The sequence below is a fragment of the Pongo pygmaeus genome, chromosome 2 (genome assembly GCF_028885625.2).
Source record: "Pongo pygmaeus isolate AG05252 chromosome 2, NHGRI_mPonPyg2-v2.0_pri, whole genome shotgun sequence".
Lineage (NCBI taxonomy): Eukaryota > Metazoa > Chordata > Mammalia > Primates > Hominidae > Pongo > Pongo pygmaeus.
Window position 1 is genome coordinate 126,418,641 of NC_085930.1, and position 21,505 is coordinate 126,440,145.

General features: G+C 36.5%; 1 protein-coding gene across 6 annotated transcripts in view; it reads left to right on the forward strand.

Annotated features, from left to right (window-relative positions):
- Nucleotides 1-21,505, forward strand: part of SLC4A7 (solute carrier family 4 member 7) — a 110,943-nt gene that overhangs the window by 26,278 nt on the left and 63,160 nt on the right. For all 6 annotated transcript variants that reach the window (XM_054479788.2, XM_054479787.2, XM_054479793.2 and 3 more), the window contains exons 2-5: nucleotides 5,398-5,479; nucleotides 9,120-9,266; nucleotides 20,204-20,342; nucleotides 21,195-21,355. In XM_054479788.2, coding sequence (XP_054335763.1) covers nucleotides 5,398-5,479; nucleotides 9,120-9,266; nucleotides 20,204-20,342; nucleotides 21,195-21,355 — 529 coding nt within the window. The remainder of the gene's footprint in view (nucleotides 1-5,397; nucleotides 5,480-9,119; nucleotides 9,267-20,203; nucleotides 20,343-21,194; nucleotides 21,356-21,505) is intronic.

Genomic DNA, 21,505 nt, shown 5'->3' on the forward strand with positions numbered 1-21,505 from the left:
TACCCATGATAATAATTCAAGCTTTCAGGCAAAACTTAGAATTTTGGAAAACTTGCATCTGCTAACCTGACTTTGATAATTTCTCAATACTTGGACTTATGAGATTGTTGGTGATATTATTAACAAGTGTGATTTAAAAAAAATTTTTGATATTGTTTAATGAAATGTGACATTTGGAAAAGCTCTAATACCCTGTGAACACATACATTCCAAAAATGTGAGAGATCCATTCAAAGTGCATAGTAGACAAATGGATTTTGATGTAACAATGTGTAAAATGTTCATTTGGAATGGTTTCAGATTCTACGCTGCAACTATTAAGACACAATATACTTGTTGAATTTGATGAAATATCAAAGAGGAATGTCCATAGCTATCTGAAGAGAATATTGAAATATGCCTCCCCTTTCCAGCAGAATATATGTGTGAATCTGGATTTTTAAATGTACTTTAACCAAGGGCAGATCACATCAGATTGACTGCAGAAGTAGATATGAGAATCCGGTTGTCTTCTATTAAATAGGTTAGATCATTGAAGAGATTTGTAAAAATGTAAAACAGAGGTATTCCTCTAAGTTTTGTCTTGTTTTTGAAAAGTTATTTTCATTAAAATGTTATGTATATTAACATGTAATGGCTTTATTATTGTGTAAATAATTCTGAATAAGTACTTTGAAGTTTTCTGTTTTAATCCTGATGTGGTAACTTATATAAACCAAGGTCCTTTGAGGTCTTCAGGAATTTTTAAGAATGTAGAGAAGTCCAGTAGTTAGAGGGGTGCTACTCTTTTTTTTTTTTCTAGCTATTGTCCATATTAATACTTTGTTTTTTGGTTACAATGATAATTATAAACCATACTCTCACACATCCATCCACATATATTCTTAGAGTATGCACTCTTTGTACTAACATTGCAGAAAGGTTTTAGTTGAAAACGGATTGCTGCATTCCTCTTGGTATTTTTACTTATAACTAAATGTGTATATTACTTTCCAAATCTGTTATGCTGTGACCCTGTGTAGGTTGTAGTTATTAGCTTGGAAGATTAGGTAACTTAGAACACAGTGATTGGCTGTACCATAAAAGTAACTTAGAAGAATTCATCTCTGCAAAGCACAGTGACCTAAATCAGATATGTGCTCACTGTCCCTGGAATCTTCAAGGGACTTACTGCGTTACATCATCAGAAACAAGGCATTTCTATATTACTATGGAAAGATTTCGTCTGGAGAAGAAGTTACCTGTATGTACCTAATTATGATCTTATCTTTTATTGACAAACGAATTTGAATCAGAGTTTAACAGTGAAGCTTGAAGAAATGTCAGGCTTATTAGCACTGGCTTAGAATAGTATCATCCTTTGTGTCCTTGGCTGTGGAAGTCATCTGTTGAAGAGTAATTCCTTGTGTAAAGTTAAAAATAATTGTAGCATCTTTATTCTTCTATAAAACTAACTCTTTGGATAGTTAATATTACTTGAACGAGTCTTTAAAAATTATTTGGTTAAGATATTAGGAAAGATATCACTTTATCTTAATGGTTAAATGTGTTTTGAAGCTAAAGTGTTTGATAACTATGAAATTACTCCATATGGTTCATCATAATTTATGGGAGGCATTACTTTAGGCTATAGCCATATGTCTTATATAATGGAAAAATTAATTTGTGACAGGGATCTCTGATGGCTGTTTTAATGGATTTTTGTAAACCTTAGGGTGTCAAAAGGATATTAGACACTATATTTTAAAGGAATCTTTTAACATCCTTTTTTTCTAATACTTTGCTTTTGGCATGTTAAGTGTCATTTTTGATAATTTGACCAACAAAAATACAAATTGTGGGTTTTGCTTTTTCAGGCAAGATAAATAACTATGAGAGGAATTAGTAAAACATCTTATGAAGGCATAAATCTGTTTCTAACAAAACTAGATTTGATTTTGCTGGGATTTGCATGTTGAATTGAATTTTGATTTTGTAATGTGTTGATGCTGGGTTTTTAAATTTATGAACTAGGTTTTTTTGTTTTTTTTTGAGACAAGGTCTCATTCTGTTGCCCAGGCTAGAGTGCAGTGGCGCTCTAAGCGCTCACTGCAACCTCCACTTCCTGGGTTCAAGCCAAGTAACTGGAATTAAAGGCATGCTCCACCGCACTCAGCTAATTTTTGTATTTTTAGTAGAGACAGGGTTTCACCATGTTGGCTAGGCTGGTCTTGAACTCCTGACCTCAAGTGATCTGCCTGCTTCGGCCTCCCAAAGGCTGCACTCCAGCCTGGGCGACAGAATGAGACTCTGTCTCCAAAAAAAAAAAAAAAAAAAAAAATTTAGTTATGCAAGTTACACATGAAAACACTGTCACTGAAAACTGAAACAATAACAATAAATTAATATTCTAACTTGACTTCCATTCAAACCCAGTTCCCTTTCCAGAAAGGAGCAGTTAAGAATTTGGTGTGTATCCCATCAAGCCTTTTCCCCTGCTTTTTACTTAATACAAATAAATACATATGAAAACATGTCTATGGAAATAAAATTTTGGTTTAGTCTTGTAAATATTTTTAACATAAACTTGATCTTATTCACTACAATGTGCTTTTGCAGTAAACAACTATCTTTGAGACCTTTTCTTACCAGGACACATAGATCTACTTCCATTCTTTGGGTCTGGTTTCTCAAACTGTTTCCTAGCACTCCTTGGTATCAGATTGTCTCCTTACTGTTGACACACATTTTTGTTTCACTTTTTTAAATATAGGAAACAATGCCTCATTGAAAATGAAAGTTCAGAGAAGTTGAACTTTCTCTTGCCCAAGACTTCACAGACAGTATATAGTGGGAGCAGCCTGTGTAGACCATGAGAGGATGTGCTCTTTCTTTTTTTTAACATGTCATGTTTGGTACATGTGGGAGCATTTATCTATGATAGATATTTAGAGGTCGAAGGGCATGTGTATTTTAAATAAGTATAGTAAATAATATATTTGTAAGTATTGTGAGATTATATAACTTAAGCTGTTTTTGAGTCCTTTTTGTTGTTATTTGAAGGTGAGAGTTAATTGTTTTGCTTCATATCCTGGCAATTGTGCGACCTAAATGAAAGGTTGGAATGGGAGCAGTTAATCCCTTTTAGAATAGGCAGTATGCTACCTCTCAGGATACAACTTCTGTGCCTTTTACTTAGGAGAGCTTATCTTTTGTACCTGTGCATGTTCAGAGACTAAATGACATGAAGTCATTGAAACACCTAGCTCTAGATTTTAGAATATGACTTGGTTGATGGATGGAAATTATTATTCATTCTTGCACTTTTGGAGTTTGGTTTGGTTTCCTACTTTGGCTTTTCCTTGTTACTGAGGAAGTGAATGCTGTAAGGCGGCTTGATTAATTTGTCTGTCTTGTTTTTTATTAAAAAATATTTTTTTTCTTTCTTAAGACAGAGTCTCGCTTTGTCTCCCAGGCTGGGGTAAAGTGACATGATCTCGGGTCACTGCAACCTCTGCCTCCTGGGTTCAAGTGATTCTCCTGCCTCAGTCTCCTGAGTAGCTGGGATTACAGGCGCCCGCCACCACGCCCAGCTAATTTTTTCGTTTTTAGTAGAGATGGGGTTTTGCCACCTTGGCCAGGCTGGTGTCAAACTCCTGATCTCAGGTGATCCACCAACCTCGGCCTCCCAAAAGTGTTGGGATTACAGATGTGAGCCACCATGCCTAGCCTTAAGTTTGTTTTTAATTAAAAATTTTATTAAATAAATGGAGATGGGGATCTTGCTGTGTTGTCCAGGCTGGTCTCAAACTCCTGGCTCAAGTGATACTCCTACCTCAGCCTCCCAAAGTACTGGGATTTCAGGTGTGAACCACCACACCCAGCCCATCTTCTTAGTCCATTGTATGAAATTGTCTCATGGTCTACATGGCCTGCTCCCACTCCTTTAAATATGGAACTATAGCCAAGTCATTTAATATCTCTGTTACCTATATTAAATTGAACACCAATCATTCAGTCATATACATGTATCTCCTGATATCCAAATATATTTGATTTACAGTTTGGATATCTAGCCTTTAGAAAGTAAATTTGGATATGAAAAGATCTGCATTTTCTTAATATACTGTGTCCTGTTCTTAGTTTTGGGTAACAAATAGTGGTAGTTTGGATAGCAGGGAATTTATTTGAAAATTTAATCAAATCAGTTCAGTTCCTGAGTTTACTTACTGAGAATTTGGACACCAAGAGTTTCCATAGCAGCAACAATTGTATCTCAGTTTACTTTGTATACATTTTTAGACGGAGTTTCACTCTTGTTGCCCAGGCTGGAGTGCAATGGCACGATCTTGGCTCACCAATACCTCTGCCTCCCGGGTTCAAGCAATTCTCCTGCCTCAGCCTCCTGAGTAGCTGGGATTACAGGCGCGCGCCACCACACCCGGCTAATTTTGTATTTTTAGTGGAGACGGGGTTTCTCCGTGTTGGTCAGGCTGGTCTTGAACTCCGACCTCAGGTGATCTGCCCACCTTGGCCTCCCAAAGTGATCCAATTACAGGCGTGAGCAACCATGCCCAGCTTCAGTGACTTTTTGAGGGAAGGGTATTTGTTCTTCTCTCTCTAGCAGTGGCATAGAATCTTGTGTATAATAAGTTAATGATAAGTAGTTAATGATGATTAGAATGTCCTTTTGAAAGTTACTACAAGTTGAGAAGGGAAGTTAAAACTAAAATTTTATCCTTTTAAAAATAGCCTATACAACATTTTCTAATAAATATGTTTAGTCTTTTTGTTGAATTGAAAACAGAACAAAATTATGAAGGTGAGATTTTCACAACTGCAGCTAGAATTTCCCTAGAGGTTAAATTTTGGCATGAATTTTACTTTGGGGGAAAAGAAAAAGTTCTTTTAACTTTTGTTAGCTCTTGATTAATCAGTTAAAGTGGTACTGCATGTTGAGTCTGCTTATTTTTGACAATTTTATGTTTGACCATAATTCAATCCAGTATAACTGTTTGCTGTTATTTCGGAGACTTAAGAGCAAAGATCAAGAAAGAAAGCATTCCATGTTGACATCTAAGGATTCCTCTCACATCACATTTTCTTTAATCTCCGACCCTGGAAGGTCTGTCTTTTGAGGATGAAATGAATATATTACCAGTTGTTTAGTAATTTGCATGGAAAAACCATTTAAAAATCTTTGCCATTTCACTTCTTATTCTGGGATTTTTGAATGGTCTTCTGTGGATTTAAAAAGCCTATAAACATAATTTTAAAAGAATGCAGTTAGCTATAATGAGTTCAGTTATTTGAGAGAAAGCAGTCTGTTTTATATTTTGTTGCCATTTCAAAGGATGCATATAATAGGTCCTCAATAGATTGTGATCTCATGAGTCAATGAGAATAATTTGTTTTTAGGGTCCTGATGAAGAAGCTGTTGTGGATCTTGGCAAAACTAGCTCAACTGTGAACACCAAGTTTGAAAAAGAAGAACTAGAAAGTAAGTTGGTTTAAAATAACTTACTTTGCTTAGTAGGGTAATTTACTAATTAATGTTTGTAAGTATCCTTTTAAGTTTTACTTAGTATTTGTTGAATTTTTTTGTTATTGTTGTAAGGTAAAGCGTACATTTAGTACATTTAGAAGAGTGCCATTTGAAAGTATTGGCAAAAGATAGAGTTCAGAATGCTTCTCAAAATTTAGTGATGGTTACCATTAATTACCTTAACTTGGAAAACTGAAGGGACACAGTCACAAAATTAGTTAACTCTTTTATTTTTTTCATTTCTAGCAGGCTGAGTAATTTGTTTTATGAGTACACTAGAGTGCCAGACTAATAAACCACAGTTATCATTAGTTGTCATCTCAACATTCATTTTATAGGTGTTACATTAGCCTTTTAAAATGTTGCAATAACCTCTCCATAGAGTTTTAGAGCAACCGAGTTATTTGCCCATCTTTCTTCCTTAGACAGGAAGAAGTCCTGGCAAATGGTTTCTTTTCTTTTGAAAATAATTTTAGTTTTACAGAATAGCTGCAAAGGCAGCACATAGTTCCTCCATACACTTCACCCAGTTTCTCCTAATGTTAACATTTTGTGCAGCCATCATACATTTGTGTAAATGAAGAAATTAACATTGGTTAATTACAAATTTAATTAGAATCTGAGTAATTAATAGTTTACTGTTAAACCACAGATTTTATTTAGGCTTCACTAGTTTTTCCACTAATGGCCTTTTTCTGTTCTGGGATTCAGTTGATCCAGTTCAGGATCTGTAACAGTACATTTAGTTGCAAGTCTCCTCAGTCTCCTAATCTATACCAATTTCTCATTCTTTTTTTGTTTTTCATGACCTTAATGCTTTTGAAGAGTAGTGGTTAGATATTTTGTACAGTGTTTCTCAGTTTGGGTTTAGTCTGATGTTATGGCATGAATAGGTGGAGGTTATGGTTATTTGGGAAGCATACCACAGAAGTAATGTTCCCTTTTCAGTGCACCATATCTGTGGACAATATGATATCAACATGACTTATTATTGATGATGTTAACCATGAACATGTGGTTAAAGTGGTGTTTATGGCAAATATTTTGATAGACATTTTTGGGGGATGTTTATAGGAACTATATCCTTAAGTTAAACTCTTCTGTGAGAGCTAGTACTATATTGAGTTATTGTTTATTTTAATAAAAAAGAGATGGACAGAGAAACAAAGTTTCATTTATGTTGTAAATGTTTTCATTTATATTGTAAGACTTTTTTTTAAACTCTAAAAGATTTTTTTTTTTTTTTTAACTCTAAAAATTGGCTTTAAGAGCCTAGGCTTGTTAGGGTTTCCAAAAAGAACCTCAGTTATCTAGAAGCTTATGGTTAGATCCTGTGAATTATAGGAGCTAGGGAGGTTAAAATTTTTAGTAGTAATTTTACTAATTCAAATGTACAGTCATACATTTAATGTTTAATGTCAACCCTCACCTGTACATAACCTGGATATTCCTTCGCTTCCTTTGGTTATCACAGGCCCTAAGCGCTGCATACTTTGTACACATCTACAAGTTTGGTATCTAGTTTGAGGGAGAGATTAAGTTTAAGAGAGTTTGAGTAAATAGTCTTTTGATACAATAAAGTAAGGGCAGAAGAAAAAGGAAAGAAAAAGAAAAAAATTAAAACAGAGGACACTAGAGTAGAGGCAATAGTAAAAGAAGAAAACACAATAAGCCTTAATCTACCAATCTTTGGATTCTAGCGTGTTTTTATTTATTTTATCTATCCCTTTCTTTCTAAACTGCACACTCATAGCATTCATTTTTATCTTGGTGCATTGGGGCTTCTGTGCCAAGACCCATTAGTACTAATTGGAGGAACAACTTTGTAATTCCCAGTGCAGTGATGGGAATTTGACTCTTTAATTTCCACTTTTCTTTATGTTTCGAAGGAAATAATTTCATTAAAATAAAATTGAGTTTTGTTATATTTGTTTCTTATTACTTTTTAAATGAGATTCACATAACATAAAATTAACCATTTTGAATTATACACTTTTTAAAATGTATTCACTATATTATGCAACCAACACCACTGTCTAATTCTTGAAACATATCTGTAATTCCAAAAATAAACCCTGTATAATTAGCTTTTACATTTGGAATTTTTGTTTTCTAGTAGTTGAGATTTAATTCCATAGACATTTATCGAGTACTTACCATGTGCTAGGCTGAGTACTGGGAGAAGTTTAAACAAATAATTTTAGTTCAGTATGTTTTGTTAAGTTGTCCCTCTTTTAATTTAAAAGGTGATTATTTATGAGATTAATATATTGGCAGCTGAAATAAGATGTCAGAGTATCACATTTTTCAGCCTTACCTGGGGACATGAGTGTTAGGCAACTCAAATTTTATGCTGCTCTGTGCCTGTCCGAAAAATGGCATGAAATCTCCATAAGTATTGATTTTGTGGTTACAAGTAAATGTTAGTGAGTCAGCAACTTCACAAATATGGAATCCCATGAATAATGAGGATCAACTGTACTTTCAAATCACACATAAAGATGGCAGTCCTAAGTTTCTTGAAATACTTATTTTCTGAGCATCTTATGGAATTTTTAGGAAAGGAATGTCATTAATCATTTGTATTTCAGCCTATTAACTTTTTAAATTGTGTACATAGTTGCAGATCAGTTGACCTTGTACTTCACATCCCTCTTCACTCAACACTCATTTGATATTTGACATAGTGCTCCTAGCTCTGTAGTTTTCCTAGTTCAGTTTCATCTAGTGGGCAAAAGCAGACTGCCTTTCATAACTATTTTGTTATTATACTGCAAAGTTAGGATAATGTAATATCAGCAGTAGCTTTTTCTAGTTTAAAAGCGTGCAATAACTTTACTTACTGCTTTTTTATTTAATCTGACAGTGTCTAACCTTTATTTGGATTATTTACATTTAATGTAGCTCTCAGTAATTTGGACTTTATTTTTATTTTGGTCTTTATTGATTTTTTTTTTCAAAACTCTAAAAAATTAGTAAATAATATTTGTAAATATTTATACATTATATTATAAAGTAATTGTTACTAAAATGTTATTTATACATTATATTTATTATAAAGTATTTAATTGTTATTAAAATGTATCTCTTAAGGACCTCTACTAACTATGGTTGGCCATAAATGTAGATGGAATAAATATATGTCTATATAGTATGATCTCAGATGGGCTAAGCTCTTCTTTCTTAAGATATCTTTTTAGGCTGGGTGCCGTGGCTCACGCCTGTAATCCCAGCACTTTGGGAGGCCGAGGTGGGCGGATCATGAGGTCAGGAGTTCAAGACCAGCCTGACCAACATGGTGAAACCCCATCTCTACTAAAAATACACAAACAAAACCAAAAAAAAGATATCTTTTTAGATGTGCAAATACTTACATAAGTGATTTGTAGATTTAGTGTAATCATCTGTCAGTGATATTAGCCCTGGGCACAATATTCTGTGTAGTGCTTTGTAAAATAAGAGAAGTAACTGGAGACTACCATTGTTAATTACGTGAACTTATATTCTTTATCAGAGTAGATTTTGGAGTACTTTTGTATATGTCACTTTTTTCTCTTTTGGAAAGCTAGTAATATGTTTCTGAACCTTTTAATAGGTCATAGAGCTGTATATATTGGTGTTCACGTCCCGTTTAGTAAAGAGAGTCGTCGGCGTCATAGGCATCGCGGACACAAACATCACCACCGGAGAAGAAAAGATAAAGAATCAGATAAAGAAGATGGACGGGAATCTCCTTCTTATGGTAAGAGAAAACAGTTCTTCTTTAGCAGTTTAAAGTTCCTATTTTCCTGGAAAGTATTTTCTTTTAATTGACTATTTCTTTTAAAAATTGTATGTATGCAGTAATGTAGTCACATTGTATGGGGAATGTATTGTATTGGGGAATAACAATTGAAGTAAGAATTTTTTAAAAATAATTTTTATAAGAAAAATCTTTATAGGTCAAGATCTCTTTCATATAAGTGAAAAAATAAAGGGCTTTGTTTTCTTCATTGAATCCCATCCTTGAAATTGTAAAAGTTATGCCTAGTCACTTAGGCTCAAATTTAGTAGTGTTTCATTTTCTTTACTAAATTTTTAATTACTTACATATGCAATGGATAGACATTGGGAATGCGAAGGCTGTCATGGAAGTGATTAAAGTTTTTTTCCTTCTTCTTCTGTTTTTTTTTGAGATGGAGTCTTACTCTGTCACCCCAGCTGGGCTGGAGTGCAGTGGTACGATCTCGGCTCACTGCAACGTCTACCTCCAGGGTTCAAGCGATTCTTGTGCCTCAGCCTCCCAAGTAGCTGAGATTACAGGCACACGCCACCATGCCCTGCTAATTTTTGTATTTTTAATAGAGATAGGGTTTCACCATGTTGGCCAGGCTGGTCTTGAACTCCTGACCTCAAGTGATCCACCTGCCTCAGCCTCCCAAAGTGCTGGGATTACAGGTGTGAGCCACCATGCTTGGCTGTTTTTTTCCTTCTTACACCACAGTTTTGGCCAGAAGATTTTATCCACTAGGCTGGATTATTTGGTTTTCTGTGCAAAAAAGAGTACTCTTATTTGATAATATTAGTTATATAAAAGGACAGGGTTTTTTTGTTTGTTACTTGAAAGCAGAGAAGTTAGCGGTACCAATAGAAATCAGAAAGAAAAACAGGGACAAGACTGTTATCTGATGACAAGCATAGATAGCCATGTTTTAAGTGGCCCTGAGAGTGGGAAAGGAAAGAGCCAAAAAAAAGAAAAGGCTGTAAAACCTGAGGAGGATTCTTAGACATTATACTTAGTTAGCATACAGGGCATTATTAGTATAAGGCCATCTGTACATCATGGGTCCTAGTGTGTGCTTTCTAGCAAAGAAAGCTATGTGCTATGTTAGCCACATCCTATAGGCGGTTGCGTGCTATGCTAAAAGAAACTTTTTGTGAAGAGGCAAAGAACAAAAAAATTGTTATGTATGATATAGTTACTGCATGAACATAGGAAAGAAAATACTGATGGCATAGTAAAATCTAAAGTGCAAATTCTGTGTCTAAACATTCTACCAAGCCCTAGACAAATGGTCTTATATTTAACCATCTTAGTATTTTTAATATATAACAATCTTAGCATTTTAAAAATACAGATATTAAATTCATTTTATAGATCAGGAAACTTCAGCCCAGCGAGACTGACAGGAATCTATTAAGAAACTCTACTCAGCTGGGCGCAGTGGCTCATGCTTGTAATCCCAGTACTTTGGGAGGCTGAGGCGGGTGGATCATGAGGTCAGGAGTTCAAGACCAGCCTAGCCAACATGGTGAAACCCCATCTCTACTAAAAAAAAAAAAAAAAAAAAAAAATTAGCTGGTTTTGGTGATGGGCACCTGTAATCCTACCTATTCGGGAGGCTGAGGCAGAGAATTGCTTGAACCCGAGAGGCAGAGGTTGCAGTGAGCAGAGATCGTGCCACTGCACTCTAGCCTGGGCGACAGAGCAAGACTCTGTTTAAAAAAAAAAGGAAAGAAACTCTACTAAGAGATACTGATGACCTAGTAAATCTAGTAAATATAATACTAAGTGGTCATGTAGCTAGCAAAGGAAAAACAAACACTGAATTCGGAAAGGGTCACTAGTGAACTTTTTTTTGGTGATACTAAGTAATTTAGAATTAAAAAATACTTAAACAGTAAAAAACTGTTCTATATATCGCAGCCATTCAGTTTAGGATATCCTGGGTTCTTCTGTGAGTAAATGGATCAGTATGCTTCTCTAATTCATACTGAGTAAAAAGGCACACTGTATTTTTATGGACAGAAATGTTGTTTACTTAACTCTTAGTATATTGATATGTTCACCTAAGTATGTGGTTTGATGTTTTAAGCTAGGATATGGGATTAAAAGTGTTAAGTATAGGGGCTTCAAAAATAGATTATAATGGAGAAAATATTTGACTTTTCAAAGGAATAACTATTCCTAGAAAAGATTTATGTCCCTGAAGTTTTTGTTTAAACTACCAATTTGTATCCAAGAAAGTGCTAAAAATGAAGTCTCTTCGTTTCTGCTCTCTAAAGGGTTTACACAGGACTTTGCTTCTAAACAGGATGGAATAATGGGGATTAAATTTTCTCATCATTTTATTTTAATAATTATTCCTATTTGGGGGCTGTTTTCCACTGCATTTTCCTTTAGCTTTATTGAGGTATAATTAACAAATAAAATTTGTATACATTTAAGGTGTACAGTATGATTTATATATATATATATACACACACACATACATTATTAAATGATTATCACAATCAAGTTAACACATCCTTAACCTCATATAGTTGCCTTTTATTGTGTATAGTGAGAACACACATAATTAAAGTCTACTCTCTTAGCAAATTTCAAGGGTACTATATATATCTATATATATATAGATTTTTATATATATATATATATATATATATATATATATTTTTTTTTTTTTTTTTTTTTTTTGAGACTGAGCCTCTTTCTTTCACCCAGGCTGGAGTGCGGTGGCACGATCTCAGCTCACTGCAACCTCCGCCTCCCAGGTTCCAGCGATTCTCCTGCCTCAGCCTCCCAAGTAGCTGGGATTACAGGTGCCCGCCACCACGCACGGCTAATTTTTTTTTTTTTTTTTTTTTTTTTTTTGTATTTTTAGTAGAGACAGGATTTCACCATGTTGGCCAGGCTGGTCTTGAACTCCTGACCTCAAGTGGTCTGCCTGCCTCGGCCTCCCAAAGTACTGGGATTACAGGTGTAAGCCACTGTGCCCGGCCATTACAATATCATTAACTATAGTCATCATGTTGTACGTTATTAGATCCCAAGAATTCATTTATCTAATAACTGAAAGTTTGTAACTGCCATCCCATTTAAAGTAGCTGGAAAACCAGATAAAATATATGAAACAGTAGTTTTAAGACATTGTATAAAAGGCAGCACAGGACTTTGATTTCTGAGAGAGGAGAAGCAAGTGAGAGAATACCTATGATGACCCGAGCTTATTGCCCAGAGACAGTTTCCAGGCCACAGCACAGGGAGGGGAACCCAAACAGAGCCTAGAGTTGAGGAGCATAGATTGGAATTTGGGGAGGTCAAAGAGGCTAGAATTTGAGGTGTAGAGTTCAAGAGAGTGGAGAGTACTCAGGGTTCCAAAGATCTGAAAAAGGATCCTTTTGAATGTTTGGCTGATCACTGGTCTGGCCATGTGTGAGAGGAAACTACCTGTGGCCTAGGAAAAACTACCAGAAAACAGTAGTAGGCTAAGCAGTTTCTGTACTTTCACACAAGACTGGGAATAGTTTGTGTTCCCTTTAGCCACAATGGAAAGACTTTGACACATACAGGGTATTGGATAGAGTTCTCAGAAGGCTCTGGCCTTAGTAGTGAGTCTAGATTAGTTTTACAATGAAGACTGCAGTGAATCTGCTTTGAAGATTCTTAAAGGCAGGTCTTGAAAGAGTTAAATTAACTATATGCCAGGGCAAAGTATTACACTACTAAAAGAAAGAAGATAAAATCTAGCACCTGACCATGTTAAATTTCACAATATCTGGAATCCAAAAATTATCAGGGATATAAAGAAGCAGGAAAGTATGAGCCAAAATCAGGAGAAAAATAAATTAATAAGACAGATCCAGAAGTGGCAGAGTTGATTGAATTAGAAAATAAGAATGTTAAAGCAACTAGAATAAATATGCTCAAAAGGATAGAGAAGAATATGACTGTGTTAAAGAGAGCTATTGAAAATAGGAGGAAGCCCCAAATGGAAATTCTAGAGAGGAAAAAATACAGTATCTGAAATGGAAAACACACTGGATAGGATTAACTGAAGATTTACTACAGCAGGAAAGAAAAGTAATCAGCGGTTTTCAAGACAGTGATGGTAACTATCCAAAGTGAAACACAGCGAATGAAGTGACTGAAAAAGAATGAAGGGAGCATCAGTAATTTGTGGGACAATATCATGTAGTCTTAACATGTATGAGTGAAATCCCAGAAAGGAGGGTATCAGAAAAGATACTTGAAAAAATTATAGTTGAAGAATTTTCAAACTTAATGAAAACATTGAACTCATAGATCCAAGAAGCTGAACAAAACCCAAGAAGAAACATAAAGAAAACATATAATGGCTCATAAGAATCAGATTGCCAGAATCAGAATGTAATAAGCCTGAATGTGTATGCATATAACAACAGGTGCAGAATACATGATGAAATTGGAAATAGATCAATCCACAATTAGAGTTGGAGATTTTAGCTCTCCTCTCTGACAGAGTAAATAAACAGAATATTAATAAGGATATGGAAGACCTGAATAACACTGCCCAACCAGATTGATACTGACATTTATAAAACACTTCACCCAAGGACAGCAGAATACATTCTCTACGAGTGCAAATGGAATATTTACCAAGATCGTATTCTAGTCCATAAAACAAGTCTCAGTATAATTTAAAAGAAGTGAAAGTATGTTCTCTGATCACAATAGAATTAAACTAGAAATGTCTCAAGAATAATTCCTAGGTATTTGGAAATTGAAGAAAATACTTCTCAATAATTATGGGTTAAGAAAATAATCACAACAGAAATTAGAAAATATTTTGAACTCATTGAAAATGAAAATAGTACAGGCAGGTAACCAAGATAGATTTTTGCCAAGTAAGGACAGTTCTGATATGTACAGGATTCATGCATGGTACTGTGCAGAGTGAGGACTGTCTAACATTCAAATTTGTTAGATGCAACTAAAGCAGTACTTTAGAGAAAAATTTGCAGCATTTAATCCTTATATTAGAACAGAAAAAAGTTGGAATCAGTGACTTAAACTTCTAGCTAAGAAACTAAGGGAAAAAAATAGGGCAAATTGTAAGGAGAAGATGGGAAACAAAATTCAAGGAGAATGAATAAAGTAAAAATCAGAAAAAAAAACAATAGCAGACCTCAATCAGACCTAAATCTGGTACGTTGAAAAAAGATTATTAAAATTGTTAACTCTAAAGCCAGATTGATCAGAGGACAAAAATCCCCCACAAATCACCAGTATTAGAAAATTTCGGTACACATCCCACAGAAATTAGAAAACTAATTAGAGGGTTGGGCCTGGTGTCTCATGCCTGTAATTCCAGCGCTTTGAGAGGCCGAGGTGGGCGGATCACCTGAGGTCAGGAGTTCGAGACCAGCCTGGCCAACATGGTGAAACCATGTCTCTACTAAAAATAAAAAATTAGCCGGGCGTGTTGGCACGTGCCTGTAGTCCCAGCTACTCGGAGGAGGCTGAGACAGGAGAATTGCTTGAACCTGGGAGGCAGAGGTTGCAGTGAGCTGAGATCTCACCACTGCACTCCAGCCTGGGCGACAGAGGGAAACTCCATCTCAAAAAAAGAAAAAGAGAATGCCCAGCGCGGTGGCTAATGCCTGTAATCCTAGTGAGACAGCCAAGTAAAAATGGCTCCCAAGACAATCTACAAGCACTGGGAGGATGAGGTGCAGCAGCGAAAAGTTCACGCCATTTGCAGAAGGGAACAGCCTGGCCCCTCCTGTTCCAGGATAGTAACTAGGAATTCAGTTGCTGAGATGGACAGCCTGTAAGCAGGACTCCATCTCACTTTGCTGTGTTGTTCTTTTTCCTTTTCGCCCAATAAATTCGTAACCCCTCACCTTTCAGAGTGTCTGTGTGCCTAATCTTTCCCTGCCGTGTGACAAGAACCCGGTTTTGTCTACAACACCAGCACTTTGGGAGGCCAAGGTGGGCTGATTGCTTGAGCTCAAGGGTTTGAGAACAGGCTGGGCAACATAGTGAAACCCTAGTCTCTACCAAAAATACTAAAATTAACCAGGCATGCCTGTTATCCCAGCTGAGGCACAAGAATCACTTGAACCCAGGAGGCGGAAGCTAGTGAGCCGAGATTGCACCACTGCACTCCATCCTGGGAGTGAGATGCTGTCTCAAAAAAAAAAGAAAATGAGCTGTAGTTTTTGACGTCACATTTCATGTGGATGACGTCACATTTTCATGGGATAAAACCCATTTGGGAGTTGTTTATTACAAAGTATAGAAGGATTAATAGGTTAATCTGTGTTTCAACAGAGATCATGTTTCTCTAAAGATATACAAGATCTATTCAATATAATATTTAATATAAAAGATAACTGATAATTCATTAAGGGTGAAATATTAGGGACATTTTAGTCCATTTTTCAAAACTACAATCAATGCCAGGAGTGGTGGCTCATGCTTGTAATCCCAGAACTTTGGGACGCTGAGGCAGGCAGATCACCTGCCTCGTCACCTGGTCAGGAGTTCGAGAACAGCCTGGCCAACATGGTGAAACCCCGTCTCTACTAAAAATAATTAGCCAGGTGTGGTGGCACATGCCTGTAATCCCAGCTACTCGGGAGGCTGAGGCAGGAGAATCGCTTGAACCTGGGAGGTGGAGGTTGCGTTGAGCCGAGATCGTGTCACTGCACTCCAGCCTGGGTGACAGAGTGAGACTCCCTCTCAAAAAAAAAAAAAAAAAAAAAGTCAAACTAATAAGAGAATATTATGGATGACTTTGTGGCAACTAAATTGATAATTTACATGAAATGGGCAAGTTCCTCTAAGAATATAAACTACCAAACAGAAATGCATTAAAGAAGGCAGACATGTTGACACATGCCTGTAATTTCAACACTGGGAGGCTGAGGCAGGAGGATTGCTTAAAGCCAGGAGTTCAAGACCAGCCTAGGCAGCAAAGCAAAACCCTGTCACTACAAAAAATAAAAAATTATCTGGGTGTGGCAATGTGCATCTCCCCAGCGGCTGGGGAGGCTGAGGTGGATTGATCCCTTTAGCCTAGGAGTTTGAGGCCGCAGTGAGCTATGCTTGTGTGACTGCACTTCCAGCCTGGGCAACAGATACCATCTCTTAAAAAAATAAGTAAATGAAAAAGGAAGAAATGGATTAAAGACATTAAATGTGTAGTCTAAAACTTTCTGACAATGAAAATTTACTCTCAGATGGCATCAGGGATGAAATAAAACAAACTTAAGGAAGAAATAATATAGACTTTGCTAGAAAATGTTAAGAGAAGGGAATACTTCTCAATTTTGTTAATGAATCCAGCATTACCCTGATACCAAAACTAATCAGGGATATTACAGGAAAAATACAACTATGGACAAAATATTTTTGTGCATATGGATTAGAAAATCCCTAGCAAAATTACAACATTGTATCCAGCAATGTTTAAAAAGGATAATATATCATGGGAGTGGTAGGCTGAGTAATAGCCTGCAAGATATTCATCTCCTAAACCCTCGAACCTGTGAATGTTACCTTATATGGCAAAGAGGACTTTGCTGATGTGATTAGGTTAATTTTTTTTGTTATATATTTTTTTGAGATGGAGTCTCACTCTTGTCACCCAGGCTGGAGTGCGGTGATGCGATCTTGGCTCACTGCAACCTCTGCATCCCGGGTTCAAGCGATTCTCCTGCCTCAGCCTCCCAAGTAGCTAGGAGTACAGGCCTGTGCCATCATGGCTGGCTAATTTTTGTATTTTTGGTAGAGACAGGGTTTCACCATGTTGGCCAGGCTGATCTCAAATTCTTGATCTCAGGTGATTCACCCACCTTGGCCTCCCAAAGTGGCTGGGATTACAGGTGTGAGTCACCACATCTGGCCTATTTTTTATTTATTTATTTTTGTTTTTATTTTTGAGATGGAGTCTTGCTGTGTCACCCAGGCTGGAGTATAGTGGCATATTCTTGGCTCACTGTAGCCTCTGCCTCCTGGGTTCAAGTGATTCTCCTACCTCAGCCTCCTGAGTAGCTGGGATTACAGGTGCGTACCACCATGCCTGGCTAATTTTTGTATTTTTCATAGAGATGGGGTTTCACCATGTTGGCCAGGCTGGTCTCGAACTCCTGACCTGAGGTGATCCACCTGCCTTGGCCTCCCAGAGTGCTGGGATTACAACTGTGAGTCACCACGCCTGGCTGGGTTACGAATTTTGGAGTGGGAATATTATCCTAGATTATGCAGGTTGGCCTGATATAATCACAGGGATCCTTAGTAAGAGGAGGTCAGAAGATCAGACTGGATATAGATGTGACAAAAAGAAGCAAGTGGCTACAGTGACATCAGGAAGGGATCCTGACCCCAGGAATGTAGGCTGCCTTCAGAAGCTGGAAAAAGTAAGGGAATTTGATTTTCCTAGAGCCTCCAGAAGGAACCAGCCCTGCCAACACCATGATTTTAGCCCTCTAAGACTCATTTTGGACTTCTGGTATCCAGAACTGTAAGAGAATAAATTTGTTTTATTTAATCCACCAGGTTTGTGGATTAAATTTGTTACTAGCATGATGGCCAAGCTAGGAACATAAGGTTGGTTTAAAACTTAAACATCTGTCAATGTAACAAAGTAATGTCATTAACAATACAAAGGAGAAAAGCAATACAACTATCTAAATAGGTTCAAAGTAAGCCTTTAACAAAATTGAATACCTATCTGTGATAAAACTCTGCAAACTAAGAATAGCAGGAAACTTCCTTAACCTGATAAAGGGCATCTACAAAAACCAAAAACCAAGAAAACCACCATATAGGCAACATCACATTTCGCAATTAAAGACTGAATATTTTCTGTGATTAGGGAAAACGAAAGGATGTCCTCTCTGATGACTTTTATACAACACTATACTAGAAGACCTAGCCAGTGTAATAAGGCAAGAAAGAATACAGGGCATACAGATTGGAATGAAAAAGTAAAATGGTCTTTATTCGCAGATACAGGATCATGTAGGTAGCAAATCCTAAGCAATCTACAATACTTAAGAGAACTAAGTGAGTTTAGCAGGTCCCAGGACATAAAATCAATTATATTTCTATATAGTTGCAATGAGTAATGAGAAATTGGAATTAAAATTATTGCTTATGGTTGCACTAAAAGTAGTATTTAGGGATCATTCTGACAAAGATTTGTGCAAGGCCTAAATGCTGGAAAGTTTAATACAGTAGGAAGTTCAATCACAATATGTGTTTTTTTAATCCTGCATAGGTCTTAGGTTATTTCTTCAATATGAAGGCTCATGACATAAACATACTGGAAAATTTTCAGATATGTTTTTTGTATGTTTCTCCTCCTATTCTTTTATTTTCCTTGTCCTGGAGTTCTTGACTTTCTGCATCCCTCTTGTTTTCTTCCTTCTTATCTGTTGTTTCTGCATTCTCTGAAATTTTCTCAGATCTGACTTTTACAAAAACAATTCCATTGAATCTACTCTTTATCCTGTTTAAATATCCTTGTTGCATCCACAAGTACTTGGAGGATTGTTCACTTAGGTGTAAATTTTGAGTGAGAACTCATCTCTCATATTCAGGGTAACTATTTGTGGTGGTTTATTTGTTTATATGGAGCCCTAGAGCTTTCAACTGTCCTGGACTAGTATTTATGCTAATTCATCTGTTTCGGGCTGCTGTACTACACAAGTAGTTTAATTTCAGATGCCATGAGTGGGTTATCTGTTCTTCGTAGTGACTTGTTCTACCCCCAAAACCCCAAGCTTACAGTTTTGTTTCTCCATGATAGTAGGGAAATACAGTTTCTGTATAGTTGGAGCTTTTGAGTTTTCTCATCATTTTTTGGAACTTTGAGATTTTCTGTTTTTCACTCCTTAACATAGCTTACATTGTATTTTGTTTTATTTTATTTTATTTTATTTTATATTTATTTGAGACGGAGTCTCGCTCTGTCGCCCAGGCTGGAGTGCAATGGCACAATCTCGGCTCACTGCAACCTCCGCCTTCTGGGTTCAAGCGATTCTCCTGCCTCAGTCCCCGGAATAGCTGGGATTACAGGTGCCCGCTACCATGCCTGGCTAATTTTTGTATTTTTAGTAGAGACAGGGTTTCACCATGTTGGCCAGGTTGGTCTCTAACTGCTAACCTCATGATCCAACTGCCTCGGCCTCCCAAAGTGCTGGAATTACAGACGTGAGCCACTATGCCCGGCCACATTTTATTTTATTTTATTGATTGATTGACTGAGATGGAGTCTCTGTTGCCTAGGCTGGAGTGCAGTGGCACAATCTCAGCTCACTGCAATCTCCAGTTCCCAGGTTCAAGCGATTCTCCTGCCTCAGCCTCCCGAGTATTTGGGATTACAGGCGTCCACTACCATGCCTGACTAATTTTTGTATTTTTAGTAGAGATGGGGTTTCACCATGTTGGCTAGGCTGGTCTCGAGCTCCTGACCTCAGATGGTACACCTGCCTCTGCCTCTCAAAGTGCTGGGATTGCAGGCATAGCCACAGTGCCTGGCCTTAGCTTATACTTTAAATGTTCTGTTCTAACTTTTCCGTGTAGTTTTGGTGAGGAAAAAGGGCTGCCTTTGAGCATTATGTTCATGTTTTGGAATGTTACTTTTATTTTTGTTTGTTTAGATCAGTTATAAAGTTAGTATGACTTGTTTATTTTCAACATAATTTTCTTTTTTTTCTATAGAGGTTGTCTTTCTGTGACTTTTTTTTTTTTTTCCTGGATTGTTGGTTCTTGTTTCCTTTCAGAATTGTGATAGTCCAATAATTGAGTTTTGATGAAATATATTTGTTTATACAGGTAACAAAAGTGTTTCATTTTCAAAACTGTGAATTTATCTTTGAATGACTTGAGGAAAAATTTGAGTATATATAAATTCTTATTTTGTAAAGATACACCATCCCAGAGAGTTCAGTTTATCCTTGGTACTGAAGATGATGATGAAGAACATATTCCCCATGATCTCTTCACGGAAATGGATGAACTGTGTTACAGAGATGGAGAAGAATATGAATGGAAAGAAACTGCTAGGTAATACTGCTAAGTCTCTCTCTCTTTTTTTTTTGAGATGGAGTTTTGCTCTTGTTGCCCAGGCTGGAATGCGATGGTGGGATTTGGGCTCACTGCAACTTCTGCCTCCCAGGTTCAAGTGATTTTTCTGCCTCAGCCTCCCGAGTAGCTGACATTGCAGGCGCCCGCCACCACGCCCGGCTAATTTTTGTATTTTTAGTAGAGATGGGGTTTCACCAAGTTGGCGAGGCTGGTCTCGAACTGCTGACCTCAGGTTATCCTCCCGTCTAGGCATCCCATAGTGTTAGGATTACAGGCGTTAGCCACTGTTCCCAGCCTAAGTCTTATTTTTAAATTGGCTTTACTTGATTTCTTTTTGTAATGGGAATATTAAGTTGAAAGTATGAGATATCTGGTGCTTTAAACCAGTGAGCAGAGAATTTCCTTATTAATTGATAGAAATTCTATCTTTAATTTTTCTCTTTATTCTCAAATTTGTGTACTTAAATAATCCTTCATACTTTATTAAAGAAATTATGTCATTATAGTTTTTAATGTCTACAATTTTGTGTATTGCAAGTTTAGAAGAGGAATAGAAGTAGAAACTATTTGAAATTCCATAGTTTGTTTTTGTAGGCTTATTATTATGATACCTAGAATAGAAAGAAGAGCTACAAAGGAAATTTGTGACTATAGATATTGTAGACCATTAACCTAATTTGTGAAAATGTGTTTGTAACCAAAGTTTGTTTGGTCGTGGTTTTCTTTGTTTCTTTTTTTTTTTTTTAAAGAACAAATTTTTCTTTATCACATTAAGATGAACAAATGGAATCTTCATTACTTATGAAATATTTTTATATATTATGCATTCAGATGGCTGAAATTTGAAGAGGATGTTGAAGATGGCGGTGACCGATGGAGTAAACCTTATGTGGCAACTCTCTCTTTGCACAGTCTTTTTGAACTAAGGAGTTGCATCCTCAATGGAACAGTCATGCTGGATATGAGAGCAAGCACTCTAGATGAAATAGCAGGTTATAATAAACTGACTTTTAAAAAATATGTAAGATGTAGTGGAATTTTAGACATTCATTTAACAACTATATGCTGAGCTTCTATTCTGTGGAGTGCAGTATAAGGAAATAAGATAGACTTTTTGTCTTTGATAAATTTGCAGATGAGAT